Source organism: Oryctolagus cuniculus, chromosome 3 (assembly GCF_964237555.1).
Source record: "Oryctolagus cuniculus chromosome 3, mOryCun1.1, whole genome shotgun sequence".
Taxonomy (NCBI): domain Eukaryota; kingdom Metazoa; phylum Chordata; class Mammalia; order Lagomorpha; family Leporidae; genus Oryctolagus; species Oryctolagus cuniculus.
The window spans coordinates 59,194,145-59,215,861 of record NC_091434.1 but is presented as its reverse complement, the minus strand read 5'-3'; the positions used below and the strand labels follow the sequence as shown (position 1 = coordinate 59,215,861).

General features: G+C 39.6%; 1 protein-coding gene across 5 annotated transcripts in view; it reads right to left on the bottom strand.

Annotated features, from left to right (window-relative positions):
• The window catches only part of CERKL (CERK like autophagy regulator), a 175,694-nt gene that overhangs the window by 44,043 nt on the left and 109,934 nt on the right, over positions 1 to 21,717 (bottom strand). For 4 of the 5 annotated variants that reach the window (XM_008258805.4, XM_070070503.1, XM_002712228.5 and 1 more), the window contains one exon: positions 4,758 to 4,889. The exons of the other annotated variant lie outside the window; for it this stretch is intronic. In XM_008258805.4, coding sequence (XP_008257027.2) covers positions 4,758 to 4,889 — 132 coding nt within the window. The remainder of the gene's footprint in view (positions 1 to 4,757; positions 4,890 to 21,717) is intronic. 5 annotated transcript variants of the gene reach the window in all.

Genomic DNA, 21,717 nt, shown 5'->3' with positions numbered 1-21,717 from the left:
CTTGAATTTGTGCCTATTTGGAATGCCAGTATTGCAGGCAACACCTTAAACTACTGCTCCACAACAGTGCTCTTCAATGAGTCATATACACTAGATGGGAAACATTCATTTTTGTAACATTACAAAAGATAACATTAACCCTAGTAAAGCAAAATTACTAGAGGAAAAAGTTCCCTGTGTGGTACAGTTTATGCCTAGTACAAAGGAGGTTGGACAAAGGGGCATGTGGATTTGAAACATCACTAGTGTCCCTGATCAATGAGCTAGGAGATCCTGGGATGAATCTGTCTAGAAGAGGTGGCACCTGTTTGGTTAGTCAGCATAGGGTGGTACCTTTTCTAATTTGCTCAAAAAACCAGTGACCATGAAGTCAAGATAAGAATGTCCAGAAGTATTACCCACAGACATTATGTCCCACCTCTACTGTAAACAGTCAAGCCAAGGCGATCTGGCTGCCCACAAGGGGCATTGCACACCTGTGCTCCATCACACCATGGAAGTTAAACTACAGGACCCTATACATGCTCTTAAGTCTGATTTTCATGCTGCCTTAACTTTATTGTTTATGAATTAACTTATGAATCTCTGAACTCTCAAAATATTTATCACACATTTAATAGAACAGTCTTGAATTCTGCTTTAATTTGGGAACAAGAGAAAAAAATGATGTATCCAGAATGGGCTTAACATTCATTTTATTCTTTGATTTCTATACAAATAGGCTACCAGACAAATTTCTCAATTCTTGCTAGGTTCTTCCAGAAATTTTTCTGATGTTGTTAGTTAAAACACTGCAGTTGGTGGTGGAAGCAGAGGGGGCATGACACTTCAGCTCGAATATTTCAAAAGAACCTCATCTATAATCAGAAGTAGTTAGGGTTTCAGCATAAGTCAAAATGAAAGGAGTAAATTTATTTGTATTAATGTGGTGAAATCCATTTAAAATAAGTCTATGGAAAAAGTTACTTTATAATGTACATATATAGCTGTAATTTTTCAAATCATGTATCACATCTTTACAGCACTATTGTCCAATGAATTATTCATCGTGTATAATTTATTGTGTGGAGTGGCATTTAGCTTAGCAGTTATGACACCCACGTCTCACATACTAAGACAAGGGTTCAATCCCCAGTTCCAGTTCTTGACTCCAGGTTCTTACCAATGCAGACGCTGGAAGCCAGTGATGATGATCCAAGTAATTGTATTCCTGGGAGATGTGGATGGTGCACCCATTTTCTGGCTCTGGCCATGGACTAGCCCAAGTCATGACAGGCATTTGGGGGAGTAAACCAACAAATGGGGAGAATTTTCACTCACTCACCCACCTTCCCTTCATCTCACTCTCTCCCTCCCTTTCTACTTTGCAAATAAAGAAAATAATCTAACACGTTTTAACAGGAATTTACATAATTCATATTCCATTTGGACTCACCAGTGCACACAGAGATATGTTAAAAACAATGGCCACAGTGGATGTGCAAAAGATAGGTTCTGTTTCTGCTTGATTCTTTCATGTAAAATATTTTAATTTCAAGATTTGAAAGTGTATTATTGCATAATTTTATGAAAATGAAGTAAGTAGCATCATGACCATGTTTCTATAGCAGTTTATAACCTACAAAGTCATTTCTTACACATTATTTTGAGCCACAAAATAACTGCAAGTTAGGCAGGAATATTAAAGCTTTTCAAGTATCCACATGTTTATTCAGTGTTTCACACAAATTAAGAAACTTTTTATATTTGTATTTATTCAACATACATATTAAAATCATTTTAAAAGCATAGGATGTAATTGTATAGCTTCACCTGTAGGAGGAGTGTTAGGCAGCTAATAATTAGTCCACAAAAATGAGTAATTCCAGTTTGCTCTAATTTTATGATCAACTAAATTTTAAAATTCAGTTACATTTACAAATGTAGTAAAAAACCAGAACATTTTTTCCTCTCCAATACAATTGTTTTAGGAAGGAAAGCACATCACTATCATTTCTCGTCTCAGTTCAGTACTCAGGTACCAGTTGCATTGTGCTGGTAGAGTCATCTTAACTAAACCAGATTTTCACATTATAAAAAAAAAAATTATACCAATTGTAGATCACTGTATGATGAGTAAACCATAAAATTTAGCACAAAGATCAATCTATAGTCTGGACTCAAATTTCCTATAGCATGCCTTGTTGAGAGCCTTCCCAGAAATCATTTTGTCCTTTTCCTCCCTAACAGAACCTACGTTTAGTTCGGGCATCTTTAGAAAAATAAGTCTACCCTCAGCCCCTGGGAAGGGTCAGGATGATTAAGGGAATGATTGTTCTTGATTAGGCACAGATGTTGTATTGGAACAGCCAAACTGAAAGAAATTTTAACCCATTTTCAGGACTAAAGCATGTTAGGTCCTGCACATATACAAACCTTCCACATCTCACTAGATATGAGAAGAAAGGATCCAATTCACTGGCAGCTATTTTATGATGGAAAGAGTCAGAATTAGGAGTTAAAACTGAAGAAGATAGATCAAAATAATGAAACAAATTCTTAAAATATTACAGGCTTAACACTCTCCCTCTCCTTGTTCATATGTGCTACCCCATCTTTCTTCCTGAAGTTTGCCTTTTCCTTTTAAAAACTGTAAGCTCAAATGCTATTCTTGAAATTTTGGTCAAAATTAATAGTACATGCTGAGATGCCACAGTGTGTATGTGTGTGTGTTAGTTGTAACATTTCAAATAACTATTTGAATACATAACATAAATGTCACTCATAAGCAGGTGATGGCTTATTCATCTCGCATTCTGTACAATGTTGAACACCAAGTAAATATTCTAAGAGATTCTGGAATTGAATGATATAGAATAACCATGTCAAACTTTCTTGTTGTAGTCATGTTAAATCAATGAACAGAATTATGTGTGAATAAGTTTATTCAACTTTTAATTAATAAATTTAAATTTCCTTCAGTCAATCTTAAAAAATTCTCAACAGGAAGGAATAGCATGTCTAACTTTTCTCATTTCCTTTTAAGTCACCTATAAGGAGGTAAAAAATCACCACATAAAAGGTTGACTTCAATATTATTTTAATTCAGAAATTCCTCTGGTTTTTATGGTAGTTTCTCTGGGGTGTGGTAGATGCTTTTTAGTGTGGCTGACATTCCCACGATCCTCCATGTCACAAGGTGTAGGCATCAGTGACTTTTCTTACTTTGTGAAGCCCCCTCCTTGGTTCCAGCTGAGCAATGCCAGGTAGCTATGAATCCCTTACCCAACAATGTACAGCTGGGACCTGGCACTCAACTGCCCTCTGGTCTTAGCTCCTGAGTAGGTGTCCTATGCAATGTTTTCCATCAATGAAAATTCACTGTTGGGGGGCCAGCGCTGTGGCACAGTAGGTTAATCCTCTGCCTGCAGCGCCAGCATCCCATATGGGTGCTGGTTCTAGTCCCGCTGCTCCTCTTCCAATCCAGCTCTCTGCTATGGCCTGGGAAAGCAATAGAAGATGGCCCAAGTGCTTGGGCCCCTGCACCCGCATGGGAGACCAGGAAGGAGCTCCTGGCTCCTGGCTTCGGATCAGCATGGCTCTGGCCGTTGTGGCCATTTAGGGAGTGAACTGACAGAAGGAAGACCTTTCTCTCTGTCTCTCCCTCTGTCTGTAACTCTACCTCTCAAATAAGTAAAATCTTAAAAAAAAAATAAAAAATAAAAAAAAAGAGGTCAGGGCTGGCAGTGTATCGCAGCAGGTTAAAGCCCCAGCCTGTAGTGCTGGCATCCCGTACAGTCGCCGGTTCAAGTTCCAGCTGTGCCACTTGCAATCCAGCTCTCTGCTAAAGTGCCTGAGAAAGCAGTGGAAGATGGCCTAAATTCTTGCACCCCTGCACCCATGTGGGAGGCCAGGCAGAAGCTCCTGGCTTTAGAGCGCCTCACCTCCAGCCATTGCAGCTATTTGGGGAGTGAGCCAGAAGTTGGAAGATCCACACACACCCCCACACAAACACACCTCTCTAACTCTGTCTTTCAAATAAATAAAACTTTTAAAAAATAAAATTCACTGTAATTCTATAGTATGTGTAAGTACAGCTGCATAGAAACAAAATTAGAAAAGTTGTGACTCTTGATAGGATCAACCCTACCTCTCAATTTCCCACCACAGGAAAAATCCAACAGTCTCAAACAGGCAAAGGAATTTGGTCACCTAATTAAAAAAGCTGGAAAGGCTATCACTGATCTATTATTTTTATCAAAAATCTATTTTCTTTGCACAAGCTTCAACATATTACTTATTGCAGACAATGAATGCAAGCTTTTGATTTTTCTAAATCCTTCTAAAATCAGCCATGTGCTTAGTTTTGACCTAACCAGCAGGGGTCAGAGTCAGAACAAAAACAGTCTACTGAAGGATTCCATAGAAGGGCATCAATTACATAAGTGTGTGTAGAAATCAACTTGCCAAGCTGCAGAATCATGTGAAAATAGCAAACATCAAACTGAAGATGCCACAAAGTGCAGAGCTTCAAAAATCCTACCTGAAAATGATTAGTCCTAAAAATTTCTAAAACAGCAATATTCTAATAAAAACTACATAATTACAAAAATCTAATGAAATTTCAACCTTGGAGCTGGATGACACTATAAATGTGCATAGCAAAGCTTTACATAGTACCTGTCACTATGCATGCTGAGATTAAGAACAAATTCAGATTGTTCCACTTCTGTGTGTTTTTCTCAATGGTGAAAAATTATATTCTGAAAGTGACTTACTTGTTACATCAGTCTTTATTCCTGCAAGCTTCAACAGAGGCTCAACCTTCTCATGATAGACCTGAATAGCTTCTTTTTTGTGACTTTGGGGGTTGAGGAGTATTTTTAATGACTTAGGTCTGTTTGAAAAACCTAAAAAGGAAACAAAGACAAAGTTACTGTCTCTGTGACCATGTTTTCTTTCCCTTTAAAATGACTCATCATTATGTTCCTAAATCTATATATGAGATACACAAAACTGGTATAACTTAAAGAAAATTTTTAAAAAATGTCTCGTATGTCTGTGCAGATACTGTACACATGTATTCAGTGTCCACTAGCTTCATTTGAAATTCTTATGAGTATTCCTGAATATGGAATTGATTTTAATTGTCCCAGCAGTGATATATGTATGTTCCTCTTAACATACATGAGTTATAACAAAGCATTTAATTTATGAAAGAAGATATAAATAAAAATAACTCTATGGACATCAGGAAGTGTTTATGTATATGTACCAAATCCTAGATAATACATCTAATGTTCCTTTAGCATTTGTTCCTCCAAAAAAAGCAATGGACAGTAAAATACATGGGTACATTTCTTCTCCTTGGAAAAATATACTCATTATTCAAATTGGGCATCCCTATGACCCCCGGGCTACTGATGCCTGACCTACTGATGAGTTCAGGGCACAAGAGTACGAGAGGATGAGTCAAAGCCAGCACCCAGAGCAATGCACGGTTGTAGCTAAAGAGAAGGTTAGGTCAGAGTTCAAAGCTGAGAAGAGGCCAGGGGAGAGCGTTCTTCTCCTGGGAACTGGGAAAGCAAGGTCTCAGCGGGGATTCGAGGATAGTGCTGCCTCACAGTTGGGGCTGAGATTTGATACTGCAATTTTCTGGGCTTGCAAGATGCTTATCACTCCGCACCCAGTTGGAGCAGGTGCAAAGCAAATTTTTAGTTGTTAGGAAAGGATGGAGAAACAAAGAAGCCAAAAGAAAGCTGACAACTGCTTCGCTTTTTGGTAAGCTGCTCTCAGGGAGCCACCTCTGAAGGTTCAAAAAGGCAGTTACTACTGTCCATTTTAAATACAACTGTTACTAAAGAGGAGTGAGAAATGTCCATTACACCAAGGTCAATGTTTTCACACCTCAAGTACAGACATTTCATTTCTCATCATACTTAACGTCAAGAAATCTTTCCATAGCATACAGGATTTTGAGTTCAGGGAGAGTTTGGGATTATCAGCAACAGGGACCATGCTGAATCCTTAGACACTGTCTGTAAAACTCCCCAGGACTTCTTTGGAAAGAAGCTGCTGCCAGCCTCCTAGTAATCCAGACTGGAGACCTCAAAAACAAGCTCAATGCCTTTCCCTCCCTCTCCCCTTTCTTAAACAGAGAGAGACCTACCATCCACCAGTTCACTCCCCAAATGACAGCAAGGTCCAGGGCTGTTCCAGGCTGAAGCCAGGAACCAGGATCTTTGTCTGAGTCTCCCTAGTAGGTTCAGGGACCCAGAGACACAGTCTATCTTCTTCTGTTTACCCAAGAGCATTAGCAGAGAGCTGGACTGGAGGTGGAGAAGCTGGGACTTGAACCAGTACCCATATGGAATGCTGGAACTGCAGACTGGCCCTGGCTTAACCCGCTGTGCCACAGTGCTGGAACCATCAATTTCCATTTTCTAACGCATGTCCAGATTTCCAGAGCCAGACTGCAGGGGGACCTATGCTCTCCTTTCCTCCTCCTACTGAATCCTCTGGCATCACAGTTCTGCTCAGCACCACACTGCTCAAAAGCAGTTGCAGCCTTTGCTGCCTACAAAGTCACCCTGAATCTCTCTTTTTTTTTTTTTTTTTTTTTTTTTTTTTTTATTTTTGACAGGCAGAGTGGACAGTGAGAGAGAGAGAGACAGAGAGAAAGGTCTTCCATTGCCGTTGGTTCACCCTCCAATGGCCGCCGCGGCCGGCGCGCTGCGGCCGGCGCACCGCGCTGATCCGATGGCAGGAGCCAGGAGCCAGGTGCTTTTCCTGGTCTCCCATGGGGTGCAGGGCCCAAGTACCTGGGCCATCCTCCACTGCACTCCCTGGCCACAGCAGAGGGCTGGCCTGGAAGAGGGGCAACCGGGACAGAATCCGGCGCCCCGACCGGGACTAGAACCCGGTGTGCCGGCGCCGCTAGGCGGAGGATTAGCCTAGTGAGCCGCGGCGCCGGCCCGCCCTGAATCTCTTAAAACAGCATTCAGAGCTCTCCCCCTCTAGCCCCTCTGGACTGCCTTCCATATCTCTCACACATATATTCAGGAAACCTTTTTATTTAAGGAGTACAAACGTCACGTGTTCCATATATGCACATTTAGGAACTCAGTGATTCTTCCCTCCCTGACCTCCCTATCCCCACACTCCCAACCTTCTTGCTCCCTCTGCTATTCCAATTCTTATTTTTCACAAAGATCTATTTTCAGTTAATTTTGTACTCATAAGATTAACCATACACTAGGTAAAGATTTCAAGAAATAGCATGAAAGTAATTAAATAAATAAAACATTTTGTTCTTCAACAGCCAAGTTAAGGACTGTTCAAAATCATCACATTTCAAAGTGTCAATTTCACTTCTGAAGATTACCTTTCAGGTACTCTATTAGTTCCCACAGATTAGGGAGAACATATGGTATTTGTCTTTTTGGGACTGGCTTATTTCACTACGTATAATGGTTTCTACTAATATCCATTTTGTTGCAAACGACAGGATTTTTTTCTACCACTGTGTAGTATTCCATAGAGTATATATACCATAATTTATTTAGTTTTCAGCTGATGGACATCTAGGTTGATCCCATATCTTAGTTGCTATGAATTGAACTGCAGTAAACATGGATATCACTCTTACACATGTGAAGTTCTTTACGTTTGGGTAAATTCCCAGGAGTGGGTTGGCTGGGTCATACTTTAGGTCTATGTTGAGATTTCTGAGGTATCTCCATACTGTTTCACAGCAGCTGCACCAGTTTACATTCCCACCAACAGTGGATTTGGGGACCCTTTTCCCCACATCCTCTTAGGCACTTGTTGTTTGCTCATTTTTATATGTGAGCCATTTCAACTGGGGTGAGGTGAAAGCTCATTGTGGTTTTGATTTACATTTCCCTAATGGCTAGAGATCCTTAGCATTTTTTTTTTCATGTGTCTGTTGGCCATTTGAATTTCCTCTTTTGAAAAATGTGTGTTCAAGCCCTTTGCCCATTTCTTTACTGAATGGGTTGTTTTATTATTGTTGAGTTTCTTTCTGGATATTAACCCTTTATCAGTCACATAGTTTGCAAACATTTTCTCTCATTCTGTCAGGTGCCTCTTCAATTTGCTGAGTGTTTCTATTGCAGTGCAAATTTTCAGCTTGATGTAATCCTATTTGTCAATTTTGGCTTTGATTGCCAGTGCTTCTGGGGTCTTTTCCAAGAACTTTTTGCCTATACCAGTGTCTTTGTTGGGCTTCCCCAATGTTCTCTAGAAATTTGATGGTATGTATTCCTGGAAGTTCTAGCCAGAGCCATTAGGTAACAAAAAGAAATCAGAGGCTGGCATTGTGGTATAGCTGGTAAAACTGCCACCTGCAGCATCCCATATGGGTGCAGGTTCAAGTCTCAGCTGCTCCACTTCTGATCCAGCTCCCTGCTGTGGCCTGGGAAAGCAGTAGAAGGTGGTCCAAGTCCTTGGACCCCTGCAGCCTCATGGGAGACTGAGAAGAAGCTCCTGGATTCTGGCTTCGGATTGGCAAAGCTCCAGCCATTGTGGCCATCTGGGGAGTGAACGAGTGGATGGAAGATCTATGTATTTCTCTCTGCCTCTCTGTAACTGACTTTTAAATAAATAAATAAATCTAAAAAAACCAAAGGGATACAAATTGGGAAAAAGTCAAACTATCCCTAATTGTAGATGACTTGATTCTATATATAGGGGATCCAAAAGACTCCACTGAGAGATTATTGGAACTTACAGAAGAGTTTTATAAAGTGGCAGGATATAAAATCAACACAAAAATCAATAGCCTTTATATAGAGAGACAATGCCATGGTTGAGAAAGAACTTCTAACATCAATGCCATTCACAGTAGCTACAAGAAATAATCAAATACCTTGGAATAAATTTAACCAAGGATGTCAAAACACTAAAGAAAGAAGTAGAAGTAGACACACAAAAATGGGAAAAAATTTTCCATGTTCAAGGACTTGAAAGAATCAATAACATCAAAATGTCCATAATATGCAAAGCAATTTACAGATTCAATGTGATCCCAATCAAGATACCAAGGACATTCTTCCCAGATCTAACAAAAAATGATGCTAAAATTCATATGGAATCACAAGAGATGCCAAATAGCTACAGCAATTTTAAACAACAAAAACAAAGACAGTCGCATAAAATACCAGACCTCGAGACATACTACAGGGCAGTTACAATCAAAAGAATTTGGTACTGCCTACAAAATAGATGTGTAGACCAATGGAATAGAATAGAAATTCCAGAAATCAATCCACACCTCTATAGCCAACTTATCTTTGACACAGGAGCTAAAATCAATCTCTGGATAAAGGACAGTCTCTTCAACAAATAGTGCTGGGAAAATTGAATCTCCACATGCAGAAGTATGAAGCAAGACCCCTATCTCACACCTTACACAAAAATCCACTCAAAAAAAGAAAACCGTTATTGGGTTTTTGTGCTGAGAACTGGGAAGAAGGGCAAAGTGTTTAAGATGTGGCACTTGCATTAAGGGATGAAAACATACCCACAAACATAAATAGCACAAAGCATTACAAAATAGTATAGACTTGTGAACAGAGAGGCACACAATATGCTGGGTTTGTCGGGAAAGAAGGATGATTAATTTTTATTAGGAATATTGATTAGGCTTCAGGAGGAAGGGAGTGTTTAAGTGGAACTTTGGGCTCTTGAAGTTTTCACTACCTAGAATTTCCTCCTCCATGACCTCTATCTCCCCTCATCGAAATAGCTAGGGTGGGACATGGAAGGTAATGCTAGGTAGTGAGACTAGCTTGAGCAAAGGCATGACTGTATGTAAGTGCAGATAGTTCTTAATGTTGCATTTCAACTACCTCATGATCCACGCCTCCCTCTATTATTGTCCAACACCAAATCTGTCAAGTCTTATTTAATCCAGATGTTTTCTTCCTTTCTACTCCACCCCACTCCCATTTTTCCACTTTTTCAAAGTTCGCTCCAAATACCACTTGTTCACTGGTGTCTTTCCTAATCACCAGAATTTACCTCTCTAGCTTCGTGGCTTCCACTTTATTCTGTGTACCTCCACTATCTATTTTGTTTTATATCTTTTGTATCAAAAACTGTGATGACAAACCTGGGATTCCAGAACTTACACTGGTCAGCCCTGGGAAAATACAAAATGGAATAATGACATTAAAATACTATTTTGAATTTTTTAAACACCCATGAGTAACACTGACACTAAAGAAACAATAGCCAGAAAGGGAAAATTATGTTCTATAGAATAACAATTAATAAGAATGGAAGATATGGGGCCAGCACTGTGGCGTAGCGGGTAGGGCTGCTGCCTGCAGTGCCAGCACCCCATATGGGCACCAGTTTGAGTCCCGGCTGCTCCACTTCCAATCCGGCTCTCTGCTGTGGCCTGGGAAAGCAGTACAAGATGGCCCAAGTCCTTGGGCCCCCGCACCCATGTGGGAGACCTGGAGGAAGCTCCTGGCTTCAGATTGGCATAGCTCCGGCCGTTGCGGCCATCTGGGGAGTGAACCAGCAGATGGAGGACTTCTCCCTCTCTCTGCCTCTCCTTCTGTGTAACTCTGACTTTCAAATAATTAAATCTTTTTTTAAAAAGGAGATATTACAGTGAGAAAATCACTATATCAAGCATTAAAATAATAATTGATTCAGACTAGAATCATCAATGGATGCTCAAATCATCCAGTGATAGCTAGGGACAAAGTATTAACATATTCTTAAACTTGTTTTTTATTACTCTAATTACCAAAGGTTGAACCATTTAAAGGAGATGGCAATTTAATGCAATCTGATTCTGGACTAGGTAAAAACAAAACAAAGAACAGTATTGCTATCCTTTAACAAGAAAGCACTAAAAAGTAAATCCAAGACTTTATTAAAATAGGACACAGATAAGAAACACTCCAAATCCCAAAGGCCTAGAGTCAGATTAAATATCCAGATTAAGTTTATTCAACCTGATCGATTTATCAGAATACCCTGCTTCATTTCTCAAACAAGGGCAGTACAAGGAAGGATGGTGTTATCATAGAAGTTCAACTTTTCTTTCTCCCTCTTCCTCTACTCATTTATTGCAATGAACTGCATTTCTGAATTGTTACAGGCAGAGTTTTAGAAACTGAGGCTCTTTTAGTACCCAAGAAGCAGCTTCCATTTTAATTACAGGAGACAGAAATAAAGAAATGTGTTTAGAAGATGTTAAGTTGCAGTAAGTTATAAGGACAGAAAATGACCTCCATATTTACAGAGGGAAGGCAAACATGGAAATAATTTGCTGGTCAGGAAAGGCAAGATTATCAACAGGCTTGTAGGAATTTGTAAGGACATTGGGTTTTGTGGGGAGCAACCCGGACTAGACTAAGTTACTCGAATTAAGACTTATTCTATGCAGCTGCTCTCCCACAATATGGCGCTGGGAGAGAAGTAAACAGCTTCCGCACAGCTGCCTCCAGTTCAACCAATAAACTGTAGGACTTGCTCCTGATTGGAGAGCAGCGTACTCGGCGTATGGGCAGCCGAGTTGGGATTGGCGGAGGAGGACTATAAAGGAGGAGAGAGACGGCATGCACCGGGAACATCTAAGGGGAACATCTGAGGGAACACCTGTGCAGCCCCCGAGAAGAGCCGGCCGGCGGTGTGCCGCTCCCCTGCGGAAGTGGGGAATGTGGCCAGGGGGAACTGCCCTTCCACGGAGGTGGAAGGGATAGTAGCCAACCCGGGGAGGGCCGAGCAGACAGAAGAACAACGCAGGGTCCTGTGTTGCTCCTCCACGAAGAGGGGGAGCGACAGGTTTGACTGAGTAGGAGAAGTATGGTAAGTTTTGAGCTATACAGCAACATATCCATAGATACTAAAAGTTCATTCTGACAGCTGTGTGGAAGGCAGATGTAGTCAGGGTCAAGGTCTACAAACTTGCAGAACACTCGCAATATTCCAGGTGAGAAATGATTGTGCTTTTACTGGAATGATTGCAGTGGAGATCATAAATTATATTCTAGATTTATTCTGAAGGTAGAGCTAACTCACTCTGTTGGCTTTTTGAATATGGTATGTGAAAGCACAAAGTGTAGTCAAGTATATGACCTGATAAGAGGAAAGTGAGAACAGAAGATGGGTAAAAACTAGGGCAGAGGCCCAGCTTCATCATAAGCACAATCCTGCCTTTTTTTTTTTTTTTGACAGGCAGAGTGGACAGTGACAGAGAGAGAGAGAGAGAAAGGTCTTCCTTTTTGCTGTTGGTTCACCCTCCAATGGCTGCCATGGCCAGTGCATCGCACTGATCCGAAGCCAGGAGCCAGGTGCTTCTCCTGGTCTCCCATGCGGGTGCAGGGCCCAAGGTCTTGGGCCATCCTCCACTGCACTCCTGGGCCGTAGCAGAGGGCTGGCCTGGAAGAGGGGCAACCGGGACGGAATCTGGTGCCCTGACCGGGACTAGAACCCGGGGTACAGGCGCCGCAAGGTGGAGGATTAGCCTATTGAGCCGCAGCGCCGGCCCAATCTTCCCTTCTGACAGTTACCTCTATCCCTATAAAAACACAAATTTGTTAAGATAATCTTCCCAGCATGCCATGTCAGGCCCTGACTCTTGCAGTGTCTCTTACCTGACACCTGGAGTGTCAATATTTCTTGAGAAAGTCTATGTGCATTCTGGTTAAATATAAACTACCTTTGTCTATCTTAGCATATAAACTTTTTGCCTCGTCTCAAGGTGTAGGGATCCTCTCATCTTGCAGCCATCCAAGACATATCCCTAATAAATAAATTTCTATGTAATTCTGGATTTATCTGCCTCTTTCTTCTTGGTGCCTTCTGCCTTTTGCAGCCGTTTCTTGTATACAGGGTTTTCCCCAAAAGTTAGTGGAAAAAGTAGCATAATAACTAAATTTTTATTTATTTATTTTATTTGACAGGTAGAGTTAGACAGTGAGAGAGAGACAGAGAGAAAAGTCTTCCTTCCATTGGTTCATCCCCCAAATGGTCACTAAGGCTGGTGCAGTGCGCCAATCTGAAGCCAGGAGCCAGGTGCTTCCTCCTGATCTCCCATGTGGGTGCAGGGGCCCAAGCACTTGGGCCATCCTCCATTGCCTTCCCAGGACACAGCAGAGAGCTGGACTGGAAGAGGAACAACCGGGACTAGAACCCAGTGCCCATATGATATACTGGCGCTGTAGGCGGAAGGTTAACCAAGTGAGCCACGGAGCCAGTCCCCTAAATTTTTATCTTGATGGGGTTGAAGGATTTTAGGAATTGGGTGACTAGTTAAGGTGAGCCAGGAAGACTTAAGACAACATAAGGAAGGCAGGATACTCGAAAGCAAGATTGAGAGGGTTACTGCTAATGACAATAATAAGATCTGATGGACTGGCATAATTATCAGAATCGTCCGAGGCTCTTAAAACACAGATTCGGTGCATGAATCCCAAATATTTAGGTTCAGTAATGTTGGGTGGCTCCAAGAATCATATTTATAATAGGTTATCAGATGATGCTGGTGATGTTGCTCTGGGAACCACAAGGAACTGTTTTACAGGTATGCTTAGGAAAGAATGTGGAGGAGGTAAGTGCAGGTCAAGATACTTGAAGGATATAAAACCAGAAACAGAACATCGGAGAAAATAGCTACCACTTGAGAGGGCTTGGGGGAAGCTATAAACCCTATGGAAAGCTAGGTCTGGCTGGCTACCAAATCAAGAGTGCTAAAGGAACAATTAGGAAAATGGTTCAAGCTATAGATTTCACTAATAATGGACTACCTCTTCCAGAGGGCATGGCAAAATGTCTGGAGTGAGAGGAAAAGATGGTGTCAGATTAGGGGAAACAAGGCCTTAGGGAGGAGGAGGTCCAGGTGACAGCAAGGCCGTAGGCAGTAAGAATGGCATAAAAGAGATAAGAACTCTTTGCAGCAATTAGACTTGAAGAGTATGACAGGTAGGGAAGGAGGTCTTCCCCCAGGCACTTAGGGCTCTAAGAATTTGCTTTATTTACTGCCAATGCCAAAGCTGAGGGAGAAGCAATGCTGCCCTGAGCTCAAAGAGCTCCAATGTTGCTTCCTTCTCAGCAGTCTGGGCAGTACTGGAATCTAAACCCAGGCCTGTCTGAAGCCCTAACTGACCTCAATGCAAATTCTCTATTTTAAATAAAGTAATTCATGTGAAAAGAAACAGAGACAGAGTCAGAGAGAGAGAACTCCATTCTACTAGTTCATTCCTTAAATTTCCACAAAGCCACTCAATCCAGGTCCCCCGAGTACATGGCAAGAAATCCATCATTTGATTCATCATCGCTATCTCCCAGCATCTGCATTAGCAGGAAGCTGGAGTTAGTAGCCAGAGCCAAATGTTGAACCCAGGCACGCCAATGTAGGATGTGGGAGTCTTACCTGCTAAATTAAACACTTGCCCAAAATCTCCTGTTTGATAATGACATGCTTAACTATTTTCTATACCTGTTAAAACATATACTTGGGGGCCGGCGCCGCGGCTCACTAGGCTAATCCTCCACCTAGCGGCGCCGGCACACCGGGTTCTAGTCCCGGTTGGGGCGCCGGATTCTGTCCCGGTTGCCCCTCTTCCAGGCCAGCTCTCTGCTGTGGCCCGGGAGTGCAGTGGAGGATGGCCCAGGTGTTTGGGCCCTGCACCCCATGGGAGACCAGGAAAAGCACCTGGCTCCTGGCTCCTGCCATCGGATCAGCGTGGTGTGCTGGCCGCAGCGCGCCGGCCGCGGCGGCCATTGGAGGGTGAACCAACGGCAAAGGAAGACCTTTCTCTCTGTCTCTCTCTCTCACTGTCCACTCTGCCTGTCAAAAAAAAAATTAAAAAAAAAAATATATACTTGGAATAGAAAGTTTCCTTATTCACGATAATCCCTGATATTTAATTTCTCTTGGAAAACCACCATTTATATCACTTTGAAGATTCTTCTAGAAATATTCTATGCATATACAAATATCCATGTATATTCTGTGACATTTAACATAGATAACAGAATTCCTACATACTATTTTACCTTGCTTTTTCCTTTTACTATATTTTAATGATTCCATATCACTATATCTGACCCTACTTAAAGCTGTCTACTATTGTTCGTTTTATGTGGATAAATCTCCATTTAATTAGACATGACATGGATAGTTGTTTACAATCATCCTTGATTTCAAATAATTCTGCAATGAATGCTATTTTGCACCTGTTTGATGCAAGATAGAAAATCTGCAGATTAAACTTCTAAAAGTAGAATTACTTGATCAAAGGATATGAACTCTTGAGATCATATCACAAATTGTTACATGACTCGCCATTTGCAGGGTCTTCAGAGAAAAGGTGTACTACAAAAAAACTATGCATAGATTTTGAATTGTTTTCCACCAAAATGATCTTTTAGTTTCATTTTCCATGAATTTTGTCAAGTGCCCCTGTGGAAATAATTTAGGTTTGTCACAGAAAAATGTTTGAATAAATGCAACTGTTCTTTTTTTTAACTTTTATTTAATGAATATAAATTTCCAAAGTACAGGTTATGGATTACAATGGCTTCCCCCCCATAACATCCTTCCCACCAACAACCCTCCCTTTTCCAGCTCCCTCTCCCCTTCCATTCACATCAAGATTCATTTTCGTTTCTCTTTATATACAGAAGATCAGTTTAGCATACATTAAGTAAAGATTTCAACAGTTTGCTCCTACACAGAAACATAAAGTGAAAAATACTGTTTGAGTACTAGTTATAGCATTAAATCTCAATGTACAGCACACTAAGGACAGAGATCCTACATGAGGAGTAAGTGCACAGTGACTCCTGTTGTTGACTTAACAAATTGACACTCTTATTTATGGCATCAGTAATCAACCTAGGCTCTTGTCATGAGCTGCCAAGGCTATGGAAGCCCCCTGAGTTCACCGATTCTGATCATATTTAGACAAGGCCATGGTCAAAGTGGAAGTTCTCTCCTCCCTTCAGAGAAAGGTACCTCCTTCTTTGATGACCCGTTCTATCCTTTGGCAACTGTTCTTACATCTTTAACTCCGTCATGGCTAACTGTGAATCTTTGGAATAATTGTTCGATTTGTCTAACTTTTCCTCAATGTCTTAATCTGTAATGTGGGGATAATAACGACACTTTCTACAAAAGGTAAGTAAGTATAATAACTAATATTAACTATCACCATCTAGTACCTTTCAGGATTACAAAAAAATTGTTTCTTTGATGGTAATTATCGATTTAGACTTTCCATGTCTTCAGCACTCAGTTTAACCATTTTAAATTTCCTAAACTACATAGTAACTTATTTTATCCTGACATTATGAGGCAGTCTATTTGTTGGATGTTATATTTGTGTGTGTGTATGTACACACACAGTTCAGTAATGTAACCAATTAAATTAAAACATCATCATATTCTCACATGTAAGTGTTCTTCTCTCATAATAAAATTTATAAATCCTCAGAGTTGAGGATTGCAAAGGCAGGAAGAAAAAACATTTTGAGTAGGTCACTGGATATGAAGGTAAAAGATGACATATCTAATTTCAGCCCTTAATTCATATACCCCTATTTTCAGTTTATGGAACTTAGAAACTACTTTAATATCTCAAGTTTTTGTCTTCCAGGTAGAATGCAATATGACACAGTGAGTCCCTGATGAAAAATAGTGTGTAGAATATAAAATTATTGAATGGGGCCTTTAATTAAGGCCATAGATAGTAGCATTGGCAGAAATATGGTGGGCAGAGAATATAAGTTCATACCTAGGATAACCATTCACAGCAGTGAGGACAAACGTTTCTTGATGGTTGGGTCTCAATGTAGTCCACCTGCCCCCAGATGATCGGCTGGTGTTGCTGTGATATGATGCTATTTCGTGTTCAAGCCTCATCATTTTACAGGTAGGGTACTTAGCGATAGCACAATCAACCTTGATGAGCAGAAGTGCTTGTTAGTAAACTAATGTTTCTCCTATCTCTCCACCAATGCCAGTCTAGAAAATCTAAATAATTATTTAGTTCAGGCAAGGATAATCAATGCATGTTAATCTATTAGATGGAGGGGTTGGTGCTGTGACACAGTGGATAAACACCCCGGCCTGCAGCACTGGCATCCCATATGGGCACCAGTTGGAGTCCCTGCTAATGCACCTGGGAAAGCAGCAGAAGATGGCCCAGTCCTTGAGCCCCTGCACCAGCTCCCAGCCCTTGGTTGCAGATTGACTCAATTCTGGCCATCACATTCATTTGGGGAGTGAACCAGCAGATGGAAGACTCTGTCTCTACCTTTCTCTGTAACTCTTTAAAATAAAAGAAATCCTTTTAAAAAACTATCAGATGGAATATTTAAAACTAGATATTCCCAAACTACCACTCAATAAATCATCTACAATTTTAATAGAAAAATACTTTTTAATTGTTTTTCAATTTCCCTTCTGCCACTTGGATTAAGTTCCTTGAGGTCAAGAACTTTGTGCCTCTGCTCTATACTATATTCACTAGATCCTGGAATAGCACCTGGCACAGAGCATATGCTCAAGAAGTACACATATGGATTTAAAAACAAAAGTTTTTAAAAATGATAAAATCACAATACCTACTATATTTTAAAAAACAGAATATCAACACTGCAAAACAATCATTTAAGCACAAATTTTTTTTCCTCTTTAAATTGCCATGACAGAAAATAAATTCAAAATTGTAACCACTTATATTAATTACTAAAGGAAAACAAAAAGGAGAAGGCAAATACTTAATAAAGAATGAAAGATTTAACAACAATACATTCTGTGATAGACATCTAAATCCTTTGGAAGGAACATTTAGCATGGAAAGGCTAACCATTGCTTATTGCTGCCAAGTTAAGCTTTTTAGAAAAAAAAAGGAACAATTTAATCCCTATATCTACAAACTGAAACTCAGTAGAAAACTCATATTTAAGAGCTGGCATAATTAAATTTACAGCAGCATTGAAAATAAATACTGACTCTTTTTCTCAGAACTTCAGTTTGCCTTCTAGAAACAAATCACCAGTAGTAACAAAAATCAGACTATGGACCTGAAAGAAACAATCTTTAGTCTACATGACACTAGTTTATTTTGAAAAGTAACCTCAACTGCCTTGTCCTGGGCTTGGACTCAGAGTGCTGTCCCTTGGCCCCAATGGGCACTGATGCTTCATCATCTAACAAAAGAAAGGAAAATGCAAAGAAGCAGGTGGCCAAAAGGACGGCACCTGTAAGTAAATATGAAGCCAAGACAAAATTCACCAGTTGAACCTGCCAAATGATTTAGTAAACCTGTCTGTCATGCAAAGAACTCTAACAATAAGGAAAGCATTCAGGAACTTTGAAAACTAGGTTACAAACATAAGAAGGAATATAAAGCTCTTCCAGGAAATTAATTGATTAAATTTTTTACAAGAATATACAAACATGCATTTCCTATCTTGAACAAATTAACATTTCCATTTAATACACAAACATTTATGTAAAAGCATTAAGCTACAAATAATTCTATGAAAAACATTTTAGAATGCAATAACACAGGCATCAGGTACCCAGGACCTTGCTGTCCTCTCATGCAATCATAAAAAATTATTTAATATGAAAACTATCTTCACTCTCCTAAAGTTCATGAAACAATCAATTCAAAGTAGCAATTATTTATTCAAACTTTACAGTAGAATAATTGTCTCTCAAATAGATAATCCAAGATTAAGATACAGATATGACTTTATATTAATATGCAACTGACTTGGATCTCAATCCTTTGGTAACTTCTCAATTTATACTCTAGAGTACAAACCTTTTTAGCATGCCAGTTTGCAATGAACCAGCAATGTAAAACAGAATGGCCAACTGTTCTTCTGTTGGTAACAAATGTGCTAATATGTACTAGTTTAAACTTGATCTATCAGTGAGTCAATGAACCATGAAAGGTGGGGGTTAATCAGGGTGTTCTCCAAACAAAGGCTCACGAGAGCGGCAGGGACGCCACTCCCAGACTCACATCTGTGCTGCCTTGAGTGCAGCACGATGGAAATGGATGGTGTTCATCAAAGTTAAGAGCCCAGAACCTAGTCACCGCTTCTTGTACATTCGTAACTCTTACATAGAAAAGGAACCAAACTGTTGCAAAGAAAAAGCCAAATCATGGGAAGCAAAAGTCTTAGTTAACTACAGTTCTAAGGAGCTATTAATATTAAACTCTGCCAAGTTAATATGTAACAGAGATGGTAAAAAGCCTTTCATACAATCTGAAAAGCTCCCCGTAGAGCTCAGAGTTAGAGATATTTTATATTAAGCAATGTGTATGAAAATGCATGCATTTCACTTCACTGTCAACCAAAGCTTATGGTTGGTGATCTTCACTCACATAATTCTAACCCCACAGTCTGGTTAAAGCAAAACATAAGACCTGTGCCTTTTAAATTCACATGCAGCCTGCCAGTGTAAATAGATATCTACTTCTAACAGCTGAAGCTGACTGAGCAGCAATTAGTAGAACAATGAACAAGCATAGAAGAGAGCACAGATAAAGAACAAAGATCAACCAAATACATGATCCATTTACTGTTACCATTTTAAAAAATCCTGATATAATCAATTTTAATTCTTTCGGAATATTTGTGCAACTTTCTACTTTTAACAATCCAAACTGGAAAAGTAATGTTTTTCAGCTTTAGGAAAGTTTTAGTTTATTCTACTCCAAAGACAAACATATAATTAGTTACAATAATTAGCATTTAAATATGATTAACTTCAATCGATTCAGATAATTTAGTCCTGTACAAACTAAGGAATTTTAAAGATAGAGAATAATTTTATGAGCATGTTCTAACTTAATGATTTTATCAGAAAACTTTTTCAAAGTACTTTCCAATACAAATAATTAGGTGAATTTTTTAAAGAGGAAACTTAGTTATCTGTATCTCAACATCTCCTACACACATTTTCTCTCTCACACACAGACTCTAAGAACATATATTCTAGTGTAAAAATAAAGATTTTTGAAAAGATTTGTGTATTGTCAAAGATGCTAAGGACAAATTCAAGAAAAAAGGTAAGGTCATTTTTCAATTAAAGACTGGAGGAGTTTCGTATGACAAGTCACAACTAATGAGAGTTAATGTATTTTATGTTTTATGTAGACATCTACATTTTGACATTGACTATGATGGAAATAACAGCAATGAAGAACCCTAAACCCACATATCACTACATTTAAATTTTGCTACTATTAATGTATTTCTAAAATATATTTATGTTGTTACATTGTTTATCATGGCACATAATAATTTTTAAAAATCTATAATATAAAGGATCATTAGGTCATTTTTTTAAAGAATCTTTGATAGAGGGAGGGAGAAGTAAAGAACAAGCTCCAGTCTGCTGGTTCACTTCCCAGAAATGGCTGTATCCGGACCAAGCTGAAGCCAGAAGCCAGGAACACAATCCAGGTCACTCAACCACATTGCAAGAAACCAACGATCATGCCCTCAATTGCTGCCTCTCAGTACCTGCCCTGGCAAAAAGCTGGTGCCAGGAACCACAGCTAGGAATCAAACCCAGGCATTCCAATATAGGACACAGGTGTCTTAACTGCTAGACTAAACACTTGCCCCATACTGTTGCCATATTTTTAAAGATCCAAGCAAAAAATGTTTTATGTATTTTAAAATGCTTATTTGCTTTCATTTACTTGAAAGGCAGAGTAACAGAGAGTGAGTAAGATAGACAGACATCTTCCATCTGCTGGTTCACTTGCCAAAATGCAGCCAGAGCTGGGCCATGCTGAAGCTAGGAGTTTGGAAATCCATCAGGGCCTCCCAAGTCAGTGGCAGGAACCCAAGCACCTGAGTCATCAACTTTTGCCACCCAGATGTATCAGCGGCAAGGTGAACGGAAGCAGAATAGCCAGAACTCCAACCAAAACTCTGATGTGGGATGCAGGCATCCAGTGTTTTGAAAGTTGCCTTAATCTGCTATATTGCAATGTCCACCATGTATTTTATGTAATTTTCATATTTCATTTATATTTTAAATCATATATCCATCAAATGCATGCATGAAGTATCTTGAATCAACAGTTTTGTAAATTAAAAATGAAGAATACAATATATTAAAGAAAGATTAGGTGTGAATGAATATATAACAAAGGATAATGTAAACAGGAAAAATGGAACTGAATCAATAGGTAATATACCTTTTCGACATGCATTCATGCAATATTCATAAAACAATGGTCATCTGTTTATACTAACAAGGCAATTAATCCATCAACCAGAAGAATAAAAGGGAAAAGATAAGTTGCTTAATAGAAAATTTTAAAATTTCTGAGCAATTTCTAGGTGAAATGGAAAATATGAACAAAAAATTCCTAACACTTCTCAGAATCTATGAGGTACATCTGAAACAGCGATCAAAATATTTAAGGCTCTTAACACCTGTATCAATGAAAGAAAATGAAAATAAATTTCTAAATCAAAAAGTTAGCAATAGAACAATTAACTGAAATAATGTACAAAAAAATAGAAACAGAGGGTAGGAAGTGAATAAAATAAATAGAGTTTTGGTTCTTGGAGCAAAAAATAAAACAGACAAACCACTAGCCAATTGGGGGGGAGGGAAATAATGGCACAAAGCAAGGCAGTACTTAAGATGTTAGTGCAATTGCATCCCCCACACAGGCATCAGTTTGAACCACTATTCACACACCA